Source organism: Lepisosteus oculatus, chromosome 2 (assembly GCF_040954835.1).
Source record: "Lepisosteus oculatus isolate fLepOcu1 chromosome 2, fLepOcu1.hap2, whole genome shotgun sequence".
NCBI classification, from domain to species: Eukaryota; Metazoa; Chordata; class Actinopteri; order Semionotiformes; family Lepisosteidae; genus Lepisosteus; species Lepisosteus oculatus.
In genome coordinates, this window is record NC_090697.1 from 23,565,712 (window position 1) to 23,589,175 (window position 23,464).

The following is a 23,464-nucleotide window of genomic DNA, read 5'->3' on the forward strand; positions in this document are numbered from 1 at the left end:
TGGTATAATAGAAGCTGAACTAAGTCAACGCTGTGTTACTCACCCTGTGGGTGTTCAGAGCCAGTCATTTTTAACCTGACAAGACTTTGGAGCCAAACACAACCCATCAAGGATAAACCAGTATCTGGTAAAGCACAGGTCACATTGTCACAAGTCACAAAACACTGCTCTTACCGTGACCTGTTTTGCACTTAGTGATGTGTTTGCCGGGTCCTCTGCATCAAAACTGAGCAGAGAAGTTTCACTGAGCTTTGGCAGGGGTTCAGGAAGAATGAACAAACCTCATTGTCAAATGCAATGACTGATTTTGTATGGAGCTTTTTCCGACAGCTCTCTGACTGGAGAATGCATTTTAAAAAACTTCTCAGGTTCAGTGGCTTGTATTTTATTGCCAGTACCTGTATTTTTTTTCAACAGACTCACTGCTGGGAGGCTGTAAGAAGAAGAAAATGTTTATCCGATTGTCTTTACATTTCTAATGTCGAAATTGGTTTGTTTCTTTATCTTCCAAAGTGAAGTAGTAACCATTTTGTTTTTACATTACCAAGAAACAACATAAACCCTTGCTAGATCGTCCAATCAAATTACAAATGACTCTCCCACTAATGAGAGCGAATAAGTGATCAAGCAGGAACTACTGTTACTGGAAGAAAACTAAGCTAAATATACTAAAAAAGAGATACAGAAATACTAAAATAAATGTATTTCTTGGTCCTCCACTGGGCCCCTTTAACAATAGGGCTCTGGGTAATTCTGGGCAAGTTACCTGGGTGCTGATGACATTCCTATCAAAGGTTAGTATTTTTGGGGAATAAATGAAGAGGGAAAGAGTAATCCAAGAAGCCATTTTTCCATAATTCATTATCCATTTAAGAAACGCATTCTAAAAAAATGTCTATGGTCCAAAACAATTTTATCTCTGAGTTTTTTTTATCTAAAATGGACAGCAGCCAGAGTCAGACTGTAACTCGTGAAGCCACTCCAAATAATTCTGTTGAAAGTAAAAGTATTCTATTTAAGAGTAGACTCTACTCCAAAATCACATGATCTTTTGATCCTGTTCCCACTGCCTTGCCGTGTTCAAATTATCCAAATCGTTGTCTGCTTGTCAATGTATTATTAAAATCTGGAACTGTTCCCTTGGCCCTTAAATTTGCAGTTCCAATTACGCTCCTAAAAAAGCAGAAATTAGACTCTAGCCTGCCCAGTAATTATTGGCCAATATCTAACAATTTGGCAATAGTTTTAGAATAGGCTGAAGCTGTTACAATCTCATTTATGTGCACGTAAGCTGTAGGAGTAATTTCAGCCTGAGTTCAGATCAATCCCTAGTACAGGAACACCTTTTGTTTTATGATGGCTGACTTTTTATCCATTTTTGTTGGACAACAGTGCAGCCTTGCTGTTGATTATACCATCCCTATTACAGTATATGATATTACAGTAGCTTCTTTACTCCAATTCTGATTTTATATGATTTATAGAAATGAATGTTCAAATAAGTTATTTCTCTGCTTCAACAGCATTGGTCATATGTGGCATTACACAGGACATTTAAAGTTCATGTTTGCAATGTGAAGGTGCATTTTTTCACCTTCAGAACACAGCCCATAACCATTCACAACTCTCTCATTTGACACAGAAAAGCTAATGTACGTACTTTTTTCCATACTTGATTATTGAAGAGCGAGGATTGTCAGTGTCCCTACAACATGTTTATAAGTTGCAGCATACTCAAAACTCAGCAGCTCAAATCGTAACTAAAATGAAAAATGCAACAGTAAAGATCACCTCTAATAGCTTCCCTGCACTGACTCCCTATGTAATTTAGAATACAAATCCAAAACCTGCTGCTAACTCGTATGACCTTGAATGACTACAGTAGTGAACTCTTAGCTCCCTGCATCTCTCAGACTTTGACATTTTTTCAATTTGTTCTGTTATGTTTACTGTTACTTGTTGCTCCAAGACTGTGGAATAATCTTCTAGCTCAAGTCATTTTTAGCCATTCCTGACTTTAAAAAAAAATCACTTTTATACTTCACATTTTAAGTCAGTTTAATTTACAGTATTATTTTTGTATGTCAATCTATTTTGGTCAATACTATAAAGCCCCTTGAGATGATACTATATATCATGAAAGGTGCTAGTTAAAATAAAGATTACTCCAAAAACAATTTTTCGGATAATTTATTGATTTTATAGTAGTTTTAAGTGAGTAGTTTTTTTATGCCCAATACACATTTGAACACTCAGCTATGAATTAAGTAGTCTTAAGCATTTTAATCCACTGGAATGGTTCCTGGTTTTCTGAGTAATTAAATACATAAAGCACAGAATATTACAGGTTTCATAAAGACTATGAGAAGATTTCAACTTCTTGTCAAGATCGATGGAATTTCTTTCCAAACTTCAGGTTTCTAGTGGATTCAAATGTTTGATCTATATCCAAGCTATTACAGCACAGCTCTCATTTACAGTATAAATTCCCAATGCAACCACAACACAGTTGTTACCTGGCAACTTGCGTCACAGTATCTGGCAATCTTGCATTGAGAACATCTGAGGAGTTTTTCCTTCCTAAAAACGGAGAACAAAAATGTTATTTGAGTGGATAACTAATCAGTAACCATAATACTGCAAGCAACTGTGTTACTGAATACATCCTAGAAAATATCAAATCCACTTAATGTTTTTTTTTTCATAAAATTAAAAGCAAATCTTTTAGCAAGTGTCCCATGAATAGCAAGTTCAATTACATTAGATATAAAACAGTCATTACAAAGGACTGACATATTGCTCTGAAAAATTATATCTGCTTTCCATACAGATAAGATTTTCTGGCAATGTTAAAGGAAATCAAGAGATAATTTTAGCTTCAATTTGACTAGATGACTTGTACTATTTTTCTGCACAACCTAAAGATTAATGAAATGTGTGATCCACGTATGACAGCAGGAATTTTAATTAAGATGCAGCCATCTTGCTTGTTTAATGCATGCAGTGTTGAGGTGTCACATCTTACTTCCCACTTTATTATACCGAATGTGATAAAGAGGGTGGATTTACCACTAAAATATACAGTGTGCACACAATTCACAGGCTTTCACACAAGATTTTATCATAACTTTTGAAAACTGATGTAAGTGGCTACTTGTGGGGGGAAAAGAACATACTGTACATAGTGTTGTGTGAGCTTTAAACTTAAAAGATTACGTTACACAATCAGCAAGTGAAACCACCTATTAATACAGAGTGAAGAGATTTCATGCCTCCAGGGAGTCCTGACACTTATGGCATCACAGTAGCGGCCACTGTCCCATGAAGCTGCTCCGCGGAGGCCAGACAGGCAGCCAACATGCAAAATGGAACCTTCAGAAGGCCGTGAAATCTAACATCAATCAAACATCAATTAATCTGGATGAAAGAGGTCTCCACAAAAATCTCACCCATGGAGCTTCACTAGTGACTCAACCGGCAAACCGAGGACCTTTTGACCTCTGATCGTGAGTTCGAGTCCAAGTCATGTCACTAGCCAACTGCGACTGTGACCTGGATTCGCAGGTCAGTCACTGCGCAGTGCTGCTGGTTTCAGCAATGCTCTCCCAGTAGTTCTCAGCCTAGGGTAAAGTGGGATTTGCCAGGGCTCCCTTGGTGACACAGCCACTACTGCATCATTCTGGGCACTTGCAGGCATGCAGGGCTGTGTGGGACAGATGTGCCTCTGAGCCAACTGCACAGAGCTGAGTTCTACTCCTCACTGAGCCAACTGCACAGAGCTGAGTTGCCCGTTACCAGTCATAAAAGACAAGTGGCTTGAACGTGGACGAGTCAGAGGAGCACGACTTCACTTTTTCACTCTCTCCCATATGCAACCACAGGGCTCTGAGAGCTCAAGTGAAAAAAACAAAGAATTGACTATTCTAAATCAGGGGGTTATTATAAAAATAACCAGCAATAATTCATATTTTTTTGAAAATTTAGCAATGGAGCACAACTAATGCAAATTCATGCTGGGTTTTATTGGACTTTTTAAAATTTTAATTAAATGTATAGCATTTCATTAATTGCGCATAATTATTGAGACATTTAGAAACTATATTCAAAGTACTCCAAAAAGCTTTGGATTTGGATCAGACATCTTTATCTTCAAATATTTAGGCTTTATTTTCTGTGTAACACATACTGCTTTGTTGAAAGCTCCAAATATTCAGTAGCAGTTTGGCAGAAACAAAAACAGCACAATGTCCTCAGAACCCAGATACATTTTTTAATTGCTGATTCATGTTTTAGAATCTAGTTTAAAGTAAATGAATCTGTGTCAGAAGTGGTTCACCTTGAATTAGAGTCAAAAACAAATTAGACAAAGTCACCCAGAAAAGTTTTATTGCCAGTGGGCAGCTTGCCCAGGGAGCCTTCAGTATCACTGCTCCCGACTCATTTTTTAGGCAGCACTGTCAAAGTGACAAGAAGGAATATAATTAAACACAGATAGAGATAAATGACCAAATTGATCATTTTGCCACAGTCAGAACCAGCCTGTTATTTTGATAAACTTTAATGAGTGACAAATGGTGCTAGTTGGTGTTTTTTCTTCTTTTATCTTGTAGAAAGATATAAAATAGAAATATGATAAGATTTAAAGTGCAAGCAACATACTGTAAGACAGTTGTGAAACAGAAGTAACATCTCAACCAGGAGGTTTTTTATATGAAGGGTATGATTCAGCACTAGCAATACTCTTTGTGTTACACCTACAGTATTGAGCATAGACCACATTTTGAAAAGGAGCATTATGTCAATAATTTAAAAGATAATGCCAATCTCTATTTTCTACTCTAGTGCATAATAGTAAAGAAAAGGGTGGGCTAATTTTGGTTGGCAGGTTGGTGAGATTTTTGTATGACTTCAACAAAAGTACTATACCATCACCATAAAAATCGAGGTGCAATCAGTCCAGAAATGGTGTCATTTACAATAATACACAGGGTCAATCACTGGCATTTGGAAATTTTCTTACAATCTAAGCATTGGTTTGACATTACAGTAAAATTGTACCCTAAGGCAAGAATGAACCCAATGTTAAATGTCTATGCTAGCAATGAGGGCTAATGAATAGATTGAAGAGGCTGTTGGGCCAGTAATTTTAAGTGGAAAGGGTAAGTCAGTTACAACCTTTGCTAGTACACCAAGCTATTAAACTGAGACCTATAGACATGCCAACAAGTATGACTTTGATACCAGAATAAATCAGTGATCCAGATATCTCCTACCCCTTATGCCACAGACAAATACTGTCTACTGCTTGCCTTCCAACCAATATTTTATTATTTCTTAAACAATCAGAGTATCCATACATCTACAGAAAAGACTCCTTTACTTTTCTGACCAAAGGATGGGGTCACCAAAAATCCACCATATCTATTTCACAATCTCTACAATCGTCTGTACTTTTTTTTAAATGTATCAGCTTCACTGCTTTATGAAGGGCTACAATGTATTATAATTTACAGGAAATTTAGTTGAAGGAGTCAAGCCTTTACCCCTAGCATTAAAAATGCCCCCAAGGCCTGGTACCTTGTAGCATGCTTTCGCAGTATAATTTTATAGAACATAGACAGGTTGTAAATTTCTCTGCCCCAATAAAAGAATCTGCCAGTTACTTTATCTTCTGTTCAGCTCGTATTTCATACTTAATATCACATGTTGATGTCTGGAAAAAATGGATGCATTACTGTCAAAGAGATTTGTTGTGGGATATGTGTTTTGAGATTGCCTAGACATTAAACCTTGCTCAGGCAAGTAAAAGTCTCTCAGTCTCGTCTGTGGGAATAACACCTCACCACATCTAAAGTTGATCTCTCTAATGGATATTCATAAGACTATTTGCAGTACTGTGCATAACTGCTTCTAATCCCCCTAAGCATCAACTCTGAACTGCATATGAAAAAATGGGTCTTGTTTTGGAATCATAAGGGACAGGTGGAAGTGTAATCTGCAAAACAGCTAATCATTAAAATTACTTTAGTAGACTACAGTAAAAAAAACACACACAGGCAGATTTCCCTGCCTGCATTCTAATCATGATTTTTCTATACATAAATCTCAGCCTTTTTTATCACATATATGACTGAGCGCACACCTGCACTGTCAACTATGAATAAAAACTCAATTTCAGTCTCTGGAGAATAAACACATGGCCTTTTAAAAGCAGACAAACAGTTGGCAAACAAGACTGTTTATTAAGAATGCAGTCAATGCAGAACCTCGGATCATTAATGTGAACACAGGGCTGTCTAAGGGTCAGTGCTTCTCCTGTCAGGTTGCCACAACCTGTCCTGGTCTATAAAATGACATTCATCAACTATGCATGCAGCAATCCAAAAAGACATCCAAGAAACTGTAGTGATTTCCTGTTTTAACTTCAAATTAGAGACTTAAATGTTTCCTTTATTTCATGTTCACTAATTCCTTCAGTATCTGAAACAAAATTAGAGTTGCTTTTGGCAAATTGCCTTTGTGAACATTGAAACCCATCCAACATTCATTAAAAAAAAGATCAACATGTAATTTATGTTGGTCAGTGCAATTTAAATCCTTCAACAGGCACTTCCTGATATGATTTCCATAAGAAGGAAAATATGGGAGGCCCTTTTCACATAGATGTTCCAAAACCAAGTGAAAAGTCAAGAGCAATGTAGCGACAGCACTCTAACTTTTCAGCTCTCAAACATAACCAACCCCCAAAAAAATTCAGACTATAATCAGAACCAAACTGACATTTCACCATGTTCTGTTAGGACGTTTCTGAGAGAACAAAAAACTGAAGAGAAACTAAATCTTACCTGATATTTCACTTTCCAGTTATTGCTGTTAATTTCTAACAAAAGACAGTATAACATACAGTACAGTATTTCAGACCATGAGACAAGGCATTACTGGAAGAAGACATGAACCATCCTCTACAGTGGATAAGATTCCTCTTGGCAACTATGGTAACCCACATCCCCCATTTAGGCCCTGATTAAATAAAAACTTAATCTGACAACCAATCGCAAATTCTAATCCAAGTACCTAATGACTGGTGGCCACTAAGTAGAAGGAAGAGGCCATTGTGAAACAACAAGGGTTCTACTACTGGGCTTCCAGGCTTTACTCACGGGTGGTCAAATTTAGGATGTACTGTAATCCAGGTCAAACAAATCATTTTTATTTTCTTCTTTAATGTTTCTTATGAGTTTTGCAATTACATTGCTCAAAGGACACACAGAAAGTAATCTGCATGTCTCCAAAACGGTTTTGACCTATGCATATGACCGATTTCATTCTCAATGAAAAGTTTTTAAAAAATTACATTACAGTATATACTGTATACTGACTATATGCAGTAGGTAACCTTCAGATCTCTTAGATAATTCTGAATGTTTACTCACTTATTGTACTGTATATATTCTATTCCATTTCATCATCCAGTGAAAATACAGCATAATGAATTACAGGAGCTGTCACTAAAACAACAGTAGCAGTAGGATCATTTAGGTCTTATATCAATATTTCAAAGGTTCAGTTTTTTTTTAAAGAGAAACCAGATTCATTTAAACAAATTTACCTTTATTGACATACAGTATACTTTGCAAAACCTTTATAACACCAACTGGAAAATACATAAAGACACAGAAAAGTGGGAAAACGTGGAACAAACTATAACGGTACACTGTCATATAATCAAAACCAATACTCTCAATTACCTGTATATCACAAAACAGCTGGTTGAGATTCTTGGATCAATTACAGTACATATTAACTACCAAAAAATTGTAAAACTTGTGAAACCTTCAAATTTGAAGCCTGCTAAGAAATTACTATAAAAATGATTTGTCTTCATACACAGTATTTGACAATTGTACTAATGTGAAATGTCCTAAGTGAAATTGGTTCACAGAATATTCTGTTTCATGTGTAATGTATATTTTACATTATCAAATTTCACATACAGTACATCTTAAAATTAAGGCTAATACCAACTGGGTATTATTGATAACATGGGAGTAAAATAGTTTCCACAACATGCCTCGAATTCTTTATCTTTTGGAAGATAGCACAGATCAGATTAACTAGTTTGAATGTTCTGTCCTGAAATAATCTCCTGTCTTTACTCTACATAAACAAAGAAAATAGCAAAACACAACTGGCTAAATGATTTATTTTTTAACAGTGAAACAAGGATAAATTGAAACACTCAAGTGATTAAGCTACTGCAATAACTCAAGAGTACTGTAATAAATACACTTAGAACAGCTTCTCATTAATATCAGATCAGCTCCAAGATAAAAAGCCCACCCAATTTTCACAGAAATATGTCTAAAACAAAGTAGATTTCTGGCTAAGACGAGAATCTCTCCTTAATCAATGACCAGCTGTTAACATTGAATTAATACAGCAGTCTTTGTAATCATGATTTAAAGCATGGTTCTAAAATAAAAAAAAACATTAGAAGTGATTTATACAGAATACAGTCAACAGATTATAAATATATATTTTTATATATATATTTTATATATTATATATTTGTTGGTGCTATATAAAGCGTACTATTATAATGCAGGGACAAAGAACACAGGACATGTAAGTAATTTAAAAAACAACAGCAGATTACATCTTGCCAGAAAGGGGCTTTTTTAAATGCGATAATAAAATGAGATTGTGTGTCCACCTCATCTTATTCATTTTAAAATCACCTTTACCTGAATAATAACAATAAAAACACTTCCCTTCATTGAAAAAGCACTTTTCATCCCCAAGGAACCCAAAGAACCTTACGTAAAGGAGGGGAAGCACTTCACCCACCACTTACTGTAAGTGCAGCCTCCGCCTGGCTGACACACAGCTGCCACTCTGCACCAGCAGCCCCACGACACAGCAGAACAGGTAGAGAAGTGAGAAACTGCTTCACCTATTGTATCACAAAGGAACCTTTAAGTGGACAAGACTGCACAAGCCTGGAGTGGAACTGAGCCAGGATATACTGTATTAACACCCCTATGAACAGTTCTGTGAGATCTTGAATGACAAAGTAGGCAGTAGTCAGGCCAAGGTATCTGTTTTGAGAAAGGTTGTAACGTTATGAAACAGGGTCCAGGCTTCTATTTTCAGAATTCTCCTTTGCGTTAATGTATGCAAACATCCTGCTGCAAAACAAAAAAGGCTCTTTGAAAGGCTAAGCTGGTGCCTGAATACGGCCATGGAAAGAAAAAGAATGATTCTCATTTCAAGTCGGGTTGGCCGATGATCACAACATAAATCAAATCTAGAAGGTATCCCATTTCATACACCCTCACACAACCCACTCATGGCAAAGGTCTGAAAATTAGGCATCAAACTTCAGTACCACCACAGAGCTTAAATGTGAACAGCAATCAATTGTGTTCCTTAGTTTTATTCATAACCTGTTGATTTTTTTGGTTTTTATTTTACATACCGGCATGTTCACTTTAAACATGTACAGTAATTGAGATACCCTGCATCGTCTCTCTGTGAGGCCAAAGCAGTTTGGATGATGTCACCAATATGACGACCACTAAAGCTTGGACAACCTGGATAAAAGCACTGGTCCTCTCAGACAGAAAACCAACATCACAAGTGTACAAGGTCCCAGCACAGTTTGCTACTGTCTGTTTTCCCCCTGGCTGTGAACTGCGATTTTATAAATGTCTGGCCAGCCAATTATATTAATCTGTCCTTGACAAAATGTATTTGACATGTTGATATAATTACATGCAGTTGTCTATCTCCTCATCTCAACCTGCACTGCATTTTCTTTTATTTTCACCCATGCCTATAAACTGCAGGGAGACTAACAATACTGCAATACAGCATGTAAGGATGGAAACTCCCTGGAAGAGATAAAAAGCAGGCCTTAAGGATCAAAGATTTTATTTTTGAAAATCACTTCTATTGTTCATAGGCTTTAATTTACTTATAACAAATGGTTCATAGAATGGAAGGTTTAAAGTTAAAGTCTCACTTCTCTAAAGATCTTAGCTTCGAATGTCTCGGCTTAATCCGAGTTTCCACCATCTACTTATGTAGTATTATTATCCCCCACCACTACACAGTTTGCCTGCTTTATTAGGAAGGCTTAATTGCAAGTATCCAAAGCAGCTATTTAACATAGATGTGCAGTATAATGTAGCCCTGATTTTATGGAACTCTCTTGTTTTTACAGACCCTTGTCGAGAAGAGGGCTTCGTGCAAACAGCCCAAAGTTCCGTGCAGGAATTCCTTAATTTATAAGTACCCTCATCACTCTTAAGAGAGGAATTATGTGATTGCAACGAACCTTCTCATCAACTGTAAAAACATTCAAATTGATGCATGAGCGTTATGATTTGCTTTCGGATAAAAGTATTGTTCTTGATAAGCCTGCCATAATGACAGCAGATTGGAATGAGGCTTGGGATATGGATACCTTCGTCTACATTGCTGTAAAAAAGGGCAGCAATGCATCTTATCAGGCAACGCATGATCTGATATCATCTTGTCGGCACCGTTTGGAATTCCACATGTTTCCAGTGACTGTATGTTTTTAAGAAAATGATTATGTAAAATATCAGTACACCACAGTTCCTGCTGTGTTCACAACATGGAACTTTTGGGAAGGAAATATATCTAAAATATAAAAGGAAATATCCAGGCTAATAACTGACACATTGGCTATTATCGGTGGAAAAGAAATGCAGGTTTAACTGCCATCTAACTTGTATTAGAGGGTTTTGTTTTCCATTAAAATGGCATTGGGCTGCCGGCCAGGCAGAATTCAGTGGACTTTTCCTTTTATGGTGCATACTAACAACTTGGATGCCTTCCAAACAACTCTCATACTAAAAACCTACTGGCCACCTTTTGCTTTATGAATGTTATTAATAAGTAAAAAGCTGCGTTACAGGAGTTGTGTTCTGGGTTCAATTCCAGACTGAGCTGCCTTCTCTATTATGGAGCTACGACATGCTGGCTAGGTTAAATGGCATCTCTAAATTGTCAACGTGTTTGTGCACTGAAATGGACTAGGTGTCCTCTTCAGTGTGTTCCTGTCTTACAGTATGTCCTGGATAGGCTCTGGGTTGTCATGACTGTTAATAGATGTTCTGATAATGGATGGGTGGAAGTAAAAAGATTTTCTTTTACACTTCCCATTGAACACTTCATCAGCAGCAATCTATCAACCTACAAGAAAAGTGGTAAAAATCCCCGCTCCCCTTACAATGATCAACCATATTGTTATTCCCTCATCAGTATGAAATATGCCTCTTCATTCAGAACATCTTTCAGAACACATTAAAGTTTGTCACTAAATGGGTCCAATGCTGCATAGCAATACTGTAACGCACAGTAGTACGTATATCTATTTTCTTACAATGTGAGTTGAACCAAGGGAGATTTGTGTGGCATCCCAAAGTCAGGAATGGAAGTGTCATTAGACCTGCCCTGTATAAAAGCAAATTCTTTTTTTTTTTTAATGTGCCTAGCTTCTTTATAACATAACATCACTTTATTAACCCTTTACAATTTCTTGCATTAGGAATTATCTTTTCGCATACCCCAGCTTGCTCTCCATGAGACACACAGACAGGGAGAGAGCCTGGGGTCAGAGCGCAGGGTCTGCGCCCCTGGAGCAGTTGGGGTTAAAGGCCTTGCTCAGGAGCCCAACAGAGTAGGATTCATCTGCCTGCGGGATTGGAACCGGCAACCTTCTAGCCACAATCGCAGATCCTTAGCCACAGAGCCACCGCTCCGCCCCATACATATCAAGCTGATATTATAAATGAACGATGAACAATAAACCTCATCGCAAAGTAAAACACCTTTTTACAATTGAAATTGTGCAATTTGATTATTGCTATACTTAATTAATCCGATACACTCTATTAAATTTGAAATGCTATGGTAATGGATGAATTCTCAGGAACAAGCGAGATACCAGCAGGTCCGTTACTGGTACTGCAGTAACCAGAGCTTACAAGACAGGAAGGGTTGTTGGGTCAGAAGCACTTGACAGCTGAGCAGTTAAGAACATAAGAAAGATTACAAACGTGAAGAGGCCATTTAGCCCATTTAGTAGTTAGCAATCAATGTATACAAGGATCCAGTCATTTTTTTTTTAAAGAAACCAGGGTATTGGTTTTGACAGCATGGCTAGGAGACCTCTGGGTAAAAACATCTTAGTTTTAAATGCAATTCCACAGTGGTTCCACTTGTGTAGACTAGGTTGACAGCTCTTTAAGTCAGGTCCTTTCTTACTCTGAGACTAAAACCTTTCAGTTTTCTGCATCTACTGTTTTTGCTAACCCTCCTATTTTGCTATTGTTTGCAAACTTTACTAACTTTACCAGAATCGTCTACAGAAATTATAAGGATATCAGTATCAAGAAGCAGTGGTCCTAGAACAGATCCCATCAATTACAGCACCCCAACTGGAGTTTTTACTCCTTATACTTAATTTGTTAACTAGTCAAATACACACACAGAATAACTACTGCCAACAACTTGAGCATTAATCCTATATGATATACTTTGATTTTCAGAACATGATTATAAATATCATATTCTACAGTATGCTGTGTGTCCATTCCTGTTGCTGCTTGTCCAAAGAGCACTTTAGCTAAGCCAGATCTGGGTTTTAACATCCATGTTAACCATCCTCTAGGGCAGTTTCAATATTGCTGACCCTTTAGTTTAGTTCTTAGTCTTGTTCATATAACCTTACATACTGTATAACACAAGTCAGACATACTGGTGTATAATTACTTGGTTTAATTTAGTCATCCATATGATGAAGGGGCAATATATTGGCAAATCTCTAGTCCATGTACAGTACACTACTCCTGTACATGAGCAAGAGGAACAGGTAAAGGTTTATTCCATGGTGAAAAAAAAAATGTTTCGGCGATGGAAACAAGGTGTCCAAGGTGTCTTCTGGCTGTGGAAGACTCCACAGCTGAAATATTGTCTCTTTTCTTTCCAGCATGGAGTAAACCTTTACCTGTTCCTCTTGCTCAAGAGGAGTAGTGTACTGTACATGGACTGGAGATTAGCCAATATAGTGCCCTTTCATCATATGGATGACTAAATTAAATCAAGTAATTATACTTGTTCCTTTGCAGCCCTTACTGTATATGCTGATGCAGCTCCCTAACTTGAAACTCTTGAGTAAAAGTTTTTTAAAGGCTTATATAAATAACATCTCATTTACTTAAGTGGAAGTCCTAGGAAACCATCAGGCCCTGCAGCTGTGCTCATCTTGAAAGCTTTCTCATACCTGAGACACTGCCCCATCATTGTGTGGCAGACGATGTCTTGTACAGACAGTCATTTCCATGGGCTGCCACTAGAGGCCATCTAATAGGGTTCACTTGTGTGTAATCTCACTGATTGTATTACTGGATGATCGTGAAGAAATGTGTTTAATGTGTGAGAGTGCACATTTTCACACAAGTTAAAAGTGGCTCTTAGTGACTCTTGTGTATTTGAACGTGTCACTACCAGTGAGTGACTGGTAATGATTGCGGTAGGTCTTCAAGAAAGAAATCTGATTGCCTGAAGTATTTAATTTGTAGTAGATGAAGTATTCTGAAGCAGATATGTTTTAGCCCCTCCCCCCAAATGAGTTTATGGTTATTATTTTGAATATAGCTTATGTTCTTTTTCACATCCTTCGTGATGGTACAGTAAGTATTTTTTTTATTATTTTAAAGTAGAGACCACAAACCATCCTGGACTTCAAAAATACAAGTTGTTTTATGTATAAATGTCCCAAGCTGAGTTACATGTTTTTATTTCATACGCAATTTTTTTACGTTTAGGTTAATTTTATTGTCCAGGTGAGATCCCCACAGAAGAGAGAATGTACTGTATAATTACTACTCATTCATTCATACCTGAGCAACTCAATAAAGCTACACACATTAAAACACATGCTTTTCTAGAAAGTAAACAGGGGAATATAATTATTCTATAGCTATTAATAAAAATGTATAAAAGATTTGTTTGATAAAATGGAAAATAATGCAACTTCAAAATGAGTCAATGAAAGACTGAATTTTACCTATTGAATCTTGGTGTCCATTTAATTTTGTAGTATCACAGGCATGGACAGGAAAGAGTCACTGTAATCTTTAAATATATGCAATTTTAAAAATTTCTAAAACAGAGACTGATTCAATTCGTGACTGTTTTGCCGGCTTTTTTAATCTCCGATGTAAAGATGGGGTGTCCAAGAAAAACATCCACAGGAGAGGAGAGTACAGTCTGAAGTCTGTCAGAATCAGATTGAATCTACATGAAGGAAATGCCTGGAGCTAGCAGCAACAGTACAGTTGTTCACAGGCAGCTGCAAGTGAGTAAAACATGAATACATTTCTGCCAGGAGTTCTTATACTTCAAGTGTCACAGAGATCCCCCTGTCCGCTGGTTGGTTTTAAGCTGGGAGAGGTAAAGAATACTCTCCACTCTAAAAATACTGTAATAGTCCAAGTGCTCTTAAATTAAATCACTGTAAACATACAGCATCCTGATGTCCAACTCATTTAAACTGTAATTCATTTTATAAGACATACTATATATGCTTAAATATACTCAATCAACAAAAATGCACTCACTCTTGTGAATTATATCATTCAATGCTCTTGACAAAGCTGGTGCGTTCTCAGTGCATTTTAATGAAGGTTGTGCAACAGATTTGGGGGAAGAAGAGCAGAAAACAAAACTCTATGTTTATTTTGTTTTCCAGAAGATGCCAAATTACCAATGCAAAAAAAACAATAACACATGAAACTTCACATGAAACTACAGATGCTCTGCAAAGGTCGTTTCTTACACAACCAAACTGGAGTGGCCCCAGTTTTTCCTTTGTGAATTAAGATCAATACACTCGGAAATGGCTGACGACATTATTTCTCGTAATGGGATATATTTTAAACTTGAACAAGGCAGACAATAGGAATATTGGTACTTGCCTGGTTTACAGCATTATACAAGGAGCAGAAAGTAGTATTAGTACATTTCACAGTTCCAAACAGACTGTCTCTTTCACAGAATATAGGGAACCCAATTTTCTGCATAAGAAAAAATTAGGTAAACTGGGATATAAGAAAGCTAGTAGCTAATAAACAACTGTTCAACAAAAAAGAAACAGCAAAAATATTCTGCAGAGCCCTAATCAGAATGATCATACAGTATGTCAATGATGTTTATCACAATATACTGTTTATGAATATGAACTGTATATGAGTATATGAAAGAATGCCTGAGAGAAATGTCAAGGTAATGATATTCACTCCAGTTGTGCAAGACAGATCTGTTCTTCCACAGGGAGATTAAGTATGTTTTATAATATACTGTATACAGTATGTACAGTATGTTGAAGAGCCTGAGCACTCCCAAAGAGCACAGCATTGTCTAATTTTCCCACAACACTTCAGCCTCCAGTATAAATACACACACTGTACTGTACAGTATCATTCCCTCTCATGATACACAAACTACCCTATCCTATAGGCAGTGGGATTTCAGAAACCCATGTGTGTTTGGATTGAGAACCAGTAAATACAGTAGATACAAAACACAGTACAGAGACGGGGGCAGTTCCCATATTCGAATACCACAGGGATTGTACACAGATCACTGCTTTTCCAAATTTTAAAGATCTAAATTCTTGTATAGAAAAATACAGAAAATTTGAAAACTAGAAAACATTTGCAAAGAATGCCAAAACAGCAGGATTTGCAAGCCTTACAGACACAGAAAATGAAACCCTACATGTTTTTCATAAACTTCAAGGCTGGGAAAACACCTGGCAGATGACATTTAATGTAGACAATTGCAGAATATTACATGTGCATAGAAAACCAACCCTAATGATACAGAACATTATGTAGTCTCTCATCAACTTGCTAATTAAGAATTTCTGACTAAAAAGCTCTAAATAGCCATTCTGGATCCTCCAGAGTCGTAGAAATGCTCACTGGTGAAAGAGGGACCAAGGTCACTCTGGGCCAGGTAACAAGGCGGTGAATCCTGGGGGTAATTCCATGCCACTGTGGTAATTAACAAAACTGGAACTAAACTAACCATCCTGGGCAAAAGTGACCAGATTCTAACATGAGAATTTTTCTGCTCCAGATCAAAATAGACCTGTGATGGCAAACTTTTGAAATGAACTGCTTATTATTGTCTCTCCAATACTGTAAGCCAGAAAATGTGTTATTATCCTACTGTGAAAATCGTGCTAAAGACACAAGATTCATTAAACCTGATGTTGTCACATTATAGGCGATGCGAGACTTCTATCAGTTGCAAGTTACTGCTTTTCTTAGGTAAAAAAAAAGTTTGTTACATCTTTTACAAAGATATATCCCAACTTACTTTTTGTCTGAACACACACATTAGATTAAATTCACACCAGTATACTTCTCTCAGGAAATTCCTAAAGGAACAGTATTGAAAGTTTCATTAGAAATATTATGAGGTTAGACAGACTGCAACAAACTCATGGGTATGCTGTCCTATCAGAACCACGACCACTGTCTGCAATGAGCTGATACCGAGCCTCAGCAGATTATGTTTCACAGAGCTAATGAAAGTAAAAAGTAAACACAATCTTTTGGAGACAGATGACTCGCTTCCCATGTAGTCCTATCAAGTGGAATACCAGTCAGATGTTTAATCAACAGAGCACAAGCACATACAGTGCAGCGGTAGCCATGGCAACAACTTCATCTCATCAGCCATCATTGTGTTGGCTACATTTCTGTTGTTTGCACCTCAAATGCTTTGCCAAGGTGTCTCCTCCTGGACCGCAGAAATAGTATCTGATCAATTTAGCACCTTGCAGCTAATGGTAGGGGTAGCCTGGGAGGAGGGCTGTGCTGCCATCTGTGATCTGCTGGGATGAGGTCTTGTGCCGCCCGATTTTGAAAGAGGTCAAGCTCACTTGAGCTCCCAGTTCAGATCTGCTTATATTTTTCAGTGAACAGCTTGCAGGTATGCTTCGTTTGAGACGAGCAAAATCCATGGCCTGTTTTTTCACCTCTTAACATTCGACTTGAGTCTTAAGACATTTTACCTGTGTAATTTGAAGAGATAGCAAGTTATGTTTATTTAAGTACCCCAGTGAGGAGTTCTCTATGGTTGTTTAAATATGAATAGCATGTTTTGAGTGCAGATTTTTTTAAATCATTATTCCTGTCAATCACATAATTACTTCTTTTTCACCGTCTTGTGGTCGGAGCTGCTCCAGACAGATCAGTTTTAATAACGAAGGTTAACTCCATTCCTCTCTGCAACAGAGTCCCCTGTGACTCACTGCAATTTGGTGTTGTCATTCAAGCTATCACTAGTACTGTATACTGTATCTTCGGAAGGTGAAAAGCAAAATCAATTACCCAGAAAAAAAATACACAAACACAAGGTGAACGTGCAGTCTTCACAACGATGGTACCACGGCCAGGAACCAAAAAACTGTGAGACAGCAGTACTAAGATACACATTAAATAGTCAATTAAAATTCAGGTGCTTTACTCAGCAATCTTTCACCAGGGCAAGATGTTACGTACATACTGTACACTTGGAAGAAATAATAGCATTCAAAAGTAAAACAATTACTTAATGATGTAATGTTTTCAGTCCATGAATGTTATTTTTAAAAACTCATTTCAAGGTTTGGTACAATATGATTTGCAGTCTTCCCTTCTTTATCACATATTAATTTATAGAGTGCCATTTTCCACATTACTTCAATATTGCCTGAAGATGTACTGTACCTTACTTTCAATATTGCTAAGAAATGTTATCTTATAATCCGAAAACTTCAGACTAGTTCAAAACACTGTATTCCAGACGACCTACTGTACAATATGTCACACCAATGTACTGTAAACAAGACAGTGTTATTTTCTAGCTGTGCTCTCGAATATTTTGTCTTTTAGTCAATTGCTGGATAAAACACGTTTTTTATATTTGCACAAGCAGAATTTCAGCCAGTTTGGTATTACAGGCAGTGGTATTACTCCCAACACATGTAAACCACTTCTCTGTTTTTCTTTATAAAAAAGATCAAAAGTGACAAAGAAATGAATGTATGTATTCCTCAATACTTTTTTTTTTAATATATTCTTTCCTTGCAGTTCACAGTCCCATACAAAAGAAAGTGTTATGACAATGGCTGCTGAAAACAAAGGGAAAGCACTCATTATAAATGAAACTCCTATCCTGGAGTGCTTGCACTGGCTTCCAGTCAAATTCCGTGTAGACTTTAAAATCCTCATGCTAACCTATAAGGCTCTGCACGGCTTGGCACCTCAGTACCTGTCTGAACTATTATCGTCCTACTCCCCACCTCGCAACCTTCGCTCTTCTAATTCTGCTCTCCTTACTGACCCCCAAGCCCGTCTACATTGTATGGGTGACAGGGCCTTCTCCTGTTATGCCCCCAAGCTCTGGAACTCTCTCCCCAAGGACATCAGAGAGTCACCTTCTCTAAACTCCTTCAAATCCAGACTCAAAACCCTCTTCTTCAGAAAAGCCTTTACTTAACTGGTTCCATTCTTCACCCCTCTGCTTTTCTTAGTACCACCATCCACAGTCTCCTCTCTATGAATTGGCTTCATTACTCTGCTCTCCTCCCCACTGATAGCTGGTGTGTGGTGAGCGTTCTGGCGCACTATGGCTGCCGTCGCATCATCCAGGTGGATGCTGCACATTGGTGGTGGTGGAGGGGAGTCCCCATTATCTATAAAGCGCTTTGAGTGGAGTGTCCGGAAAAGCGCTATATAAGTGTAAGCAATTATTATAATTATTATATATTGTAATTGTGTTTTATCTTGTGTATTCTTATTTATTGTTGTTGTCATCCTGTAAAGTGCTTTGAGAAGCCACCTTTAAAGGCGCTATATAAAATAAAGTTTATTATTATTATTAATATACTTGTACCTGTCATTAACAATCACCACAATGTATTTTCCTTCAAACTGTTAATCAGGTTTTGAAATAATTCCTCAGTATTGAGGAATATAACTCATTTCTTGTGATGCCTGACTACCAACCACAACCAGAACATCAATATTTACTAGAGATAATGTGTAAAAATATGATTTAATCCTGCGCCCTCTTATCTCCTGACTTCACTAGGCAGCACCCACCACAAATAATGACACAAAGGACCTGAACTATAATTTTCTTCTAGCTCGGCCTTAGATGTTTACCACCTTGGAGACAAGATTTTTTTAGCTGTAAAATATTTCAACAAAAAAACACAGGAATGATGTTGCTTAACTGCAGAACTTGCACATGAAGACAGAATTAAAAAAGTGCTTGGCACAGGACAAACAAAAATACACCTCCGGACATTAGGGTTTGTTATTCATAAAAAAAGAAAGGTTTTCATGAGATTGTTGCTGAGTGAACAATACAGCATTCTCAGGTAAAGTGCTTTTTGCTTTAAGAATTACTGGCTTAAAAAGATTCAAATGAAAACACCCCAGATTGGTTTTGTTGACGTAAGGGTTTTATTTATAGCTGAAAATGCCAGTGCGGCATAAGCTGTTCATTTAGACTAATATCTCAGGTATACTATACCTCCCAGCATCTGAACCACAAAGATGCATTAAAACCCACTGCAGTAAAACTGTACTGTGCTGTCACAAGGAAAATGAATATTTTGAATACTACCTAGGAAATGGGACATATTGAAACCTATAAGATCAGAGATAAAGTACTAGTCACATCACGTTTCATTGGTTTCATTCTTAATGAGTATCGCGCAACAGGCTGTCCACAAATCAGATTTTGAGCGTCACTTCTTTGAAAAAATGCTCAGCCAATCGTATGGTTCCACGCAACACCTCTTTGAAAAAAGCACAATGAAAAGCATAGCAAAACCGAGTACGACAATCCACTGAGGTAAGCAAAGGAAAAAAAGTGACAGAGTACAACCAACCTCCATATGATAACTCAAACTGTCTTTTTTGTTGGTCTTCAATCACATGACCAAGAGGCCTGGCTGGTTTTCAGGTAGACATCATTTCACCTCTGGCTGCAGCCTACAGAAACCCGTCATTACCAGTCATACAGGACTTTGTCTGTACTTATTTATTGTACACGCCATCCTAGTTGACAGTGAGTGACCATGAATCAACTGACAATCCTTACAGTGTTATTCATCACAATCAGTCTCTCTTTTAAACCATCCAGTTTGCCTACACAATTCAATTTCATTCTGCCATGTCCCGCATCATTCCCCAGCCACAAACAATTTAGAAAGCACAAATCAAATGTCACATAACCCCTATATGCAACACTAGGTAGAGAAGCAGTAAAGATCAATAGCACCATCCAATATCAACCATGTTGTTTCCTTTCGTCTCTCTCATCAGACATTCCCTGGAATGGCCAGTCTCCCATTACATTCACACCATTTGTTGAAAAGAGGATATAAATCACCTGATGGCTTGACAGATGAAATCTGTGCAGTCAGTTTCATAACCTGGATTTGAAATTTTGGATTAAATGCTCCATCCATCTTTCACTAATTATTAAGCTGTAAAAAACTCTTCTAAAATATACATATTTGATTTGGTTTTTAAGTTATGTTTAAAAAAAATATATTTAGGAATATTATTCAAAATTAGGTACACTAACCTGTAGGATATTTTGGCACAGTTTAAGTCCATATTATTGTAACATTCAATTAGAAAATATGCTTCAATATAAATATTTTTTAATGTAGGGGATAGATTTATTTTTTTCTAGCAATCATCTGCTAACTATAGTTGGAAGATTAATTATACAGGTAAACAGGCTTTTAATTAGTTGGCTCCTATGAGCAAATACATACTGTACTGTACATGGTTATAAAACTAGGACATTTGCTTGGATTTTAATAGTATAGCCATGCATGTACAGACTAAGCATTCTTTGCAATCATGAAGCACCGTTGCTTTCCATCTTGGAACAGGCAGTGCAAACACGATGATTACAGCGCTGTTTATCAATGTTCTCCAAGGACTCAAGTGGCATAAATTAAAACAGCCGGGCTTTCAGACTGCCATATTACAACAATACACTAGTATATTCTTGTTTGCACTCAGCAATATCTCAAATAGGCAGCGTTTTAATAAAATTGCCACATGTTCCAAACCAATTCTAACACTTACCTTTACCATTACTGGCTGGAAACCATATACTATAGATCACAGGTCCTTCAAGTCTATTTAGTATGGACATGTGCATGAATAAAGAAATGTCATGCTCAGTGACAGCCAATAATGGGAGAGAATTTTAAAGGAATAAAAGTGCTGTTCAGACCGACGTGCAACTTAGTATCCAGGAGGAAGTCTGAACTTAAAACCAAAACGTATAAGAAAACAAAAACATTCAGGAACTGAAAGGAAGATCTCTGATAAATATGCTATAACAAAGGCAAACAACCATGCTATGCTACAGATCCATTCCATCAGTAGAGTGTAACCTAGATATGAATAGTTACTATTCAATCTCACACATCACAAAAAATTATAGTATCTGCATCTCAAAAGAAATTTATTGGTAAATTTCTTAGGAAGCGGAAGATCGCTCTTATCTGGAGAATATTTGCTAAACCAGGTCATTATTACTAAAGAAAGCCACTTCCTTCTTGTCACTCAACTGTTGAAATTATCTTTACAAGGCAAACAGGATGGTGTCCACCTAAAATATATTATCTACTATTTACTGTGCCATGAACGACTTTCCTATGATTAAGAATTTCACAGAAAACGGTGCTTAATGTGGTGAATACTATTTTCTGTCTCCAATACTCCTCTTAAAGCAAGCTCCCAAATTTCTGCCCCCCCATGCACATTACAAACCTTCACAAAATGGCATGCTGTTTCTTCCTCAGCTGGCAGTACACTTAAGTGCATGCCTAGAGCTTTTGGTTTGAACCAGAGCAGATGGAGAAGGGGGGTGGGGTGAGAATATTTCTGTTTTATGAAAAGGAAATGATCTAAGAAAGGACATCTTTTAATAAAAACAATATCTAGCTGTTATATTAGGTCTTCCCATAGATCAAACTCTGCAATGGCTCCAGAACTCAACTACTGTACTTCTCATTTTAACTGCTCACCTTATAAGGAAGACAAAAAGATGACAGATCGTCTGCAGCTTCAGCATAAGCAGAAACACATTCTTAAACCTTTCAAGTTCACAGATGGCCCTATTGTGTTTTTTCTCCCTAAATGAAGTGCTGAAAATAGCCAGTCAGCAACAATTTCTCTCACTGCATAATCTCTGACCACACGGAGCTGCAGGTCTCCTATTGTGTGGAAATACTGCTCTCAAGTGGTGCATCTTAACCGAGCTCCAGCTGTGCAGTATCTTATTCCATAGACATAAACACAGGTAAAGAGACTATACAGTAGGTTTAAATAAAACCATCAGGAACTTCTTAGATTCTGTAAGCTAACCCAGCAGCAGCCCTGGACAGTTTTGGGTTTTTCTTTTCCATCAACAGCATTCTGCTTTCATTTTTCCATCATCACATTGATGTGCTTCACTAACAGTGTATGTCATTTGGTGCATGAAAAGAAGTACTCTATATACCATTCATGCATGTACTGCATGTTTTTTTTACAGAAGTAAACTTTTTAGATTTGGAATATTCATTAAATATTTTAGTGTCTTTACGACTACAAAAGGCATAAAGGTGTTGTGACTGACCACGATACACTCAAGCGACTTGAAAGTTCGCTGAGATGAAATGAGTTGATTGGGCTTACAGTAGGTGATGAGGTGATATACAGTAAACCTTTTCATTTAAAAGACTGGTGAAAATCAAGAAAGAAAGGGAACCAATATGCTCCTCTTATCAAGAAAACAATGGCTTTGTGATATTGGTATATTGGAGGCTGGACTGTGTCAGCCCACGTCTGATCAATGTGTTGAGTGCTCACAACCAGTCATTTCTAACCTAGCAAGCCATTAAGACCAGAAACAGCCTATGAGTGATAAGTCACGACCCAGGACACCAAGATTTCATTCTACCACACACTGTTAAGATCAATGGTGAGGAGTTCGGCGTGATGGTCTAAGGAGCAGTGGCTGATGTCAACCTGACTGCAGGACACTACATTGATCGAGGCCTGGAACCTCACATGCTATCACTCCTGCAGGCTCTTCTTGACATTTCAACAAGCCAAAGGAGCAACGCACTTTGTCATGCTGCTCCTGAACAACTGTGAGAAGAGCTGGGATTATGTGTGGCATGTGGCTCAGAGACCAGCGAACAGGCACGTGCCTGTCTAGGCTCTACAACAGGAAAGGAAAAGAATCCCGCAAAACATCATTTATTATTTGGAGCACAGCATGCATCTCAGATGCACTGCATACACTGCTTCATTGCTTCCATCGTTGGCCACACGCACCATTGGCATCT

General features: G+C 37.4%; 1 protein-coding gene across 1 annotated transcript in view; it reads right to left on the reverse strand.

Moving 5' to 3' along the window:
* Positions 1–23,464, reverse strand: part of smyd3 (SET and MYND domain containing 3) — a 343,364-nt gene that overhangs the window by 264,738 nt on the left and 55,162 nt on the right. Inside the window, exon 2 of the mRNA XM_006626065.3 lies at positions 2,517–2,580. Within this exon, the coding sequence (XP_006626128.1) occupies positions 2,517–2,580 (64 nt within the window). The remainder of the gene's footprint in view (positions 1–2,516; positions 2,581–23,464) is intronic.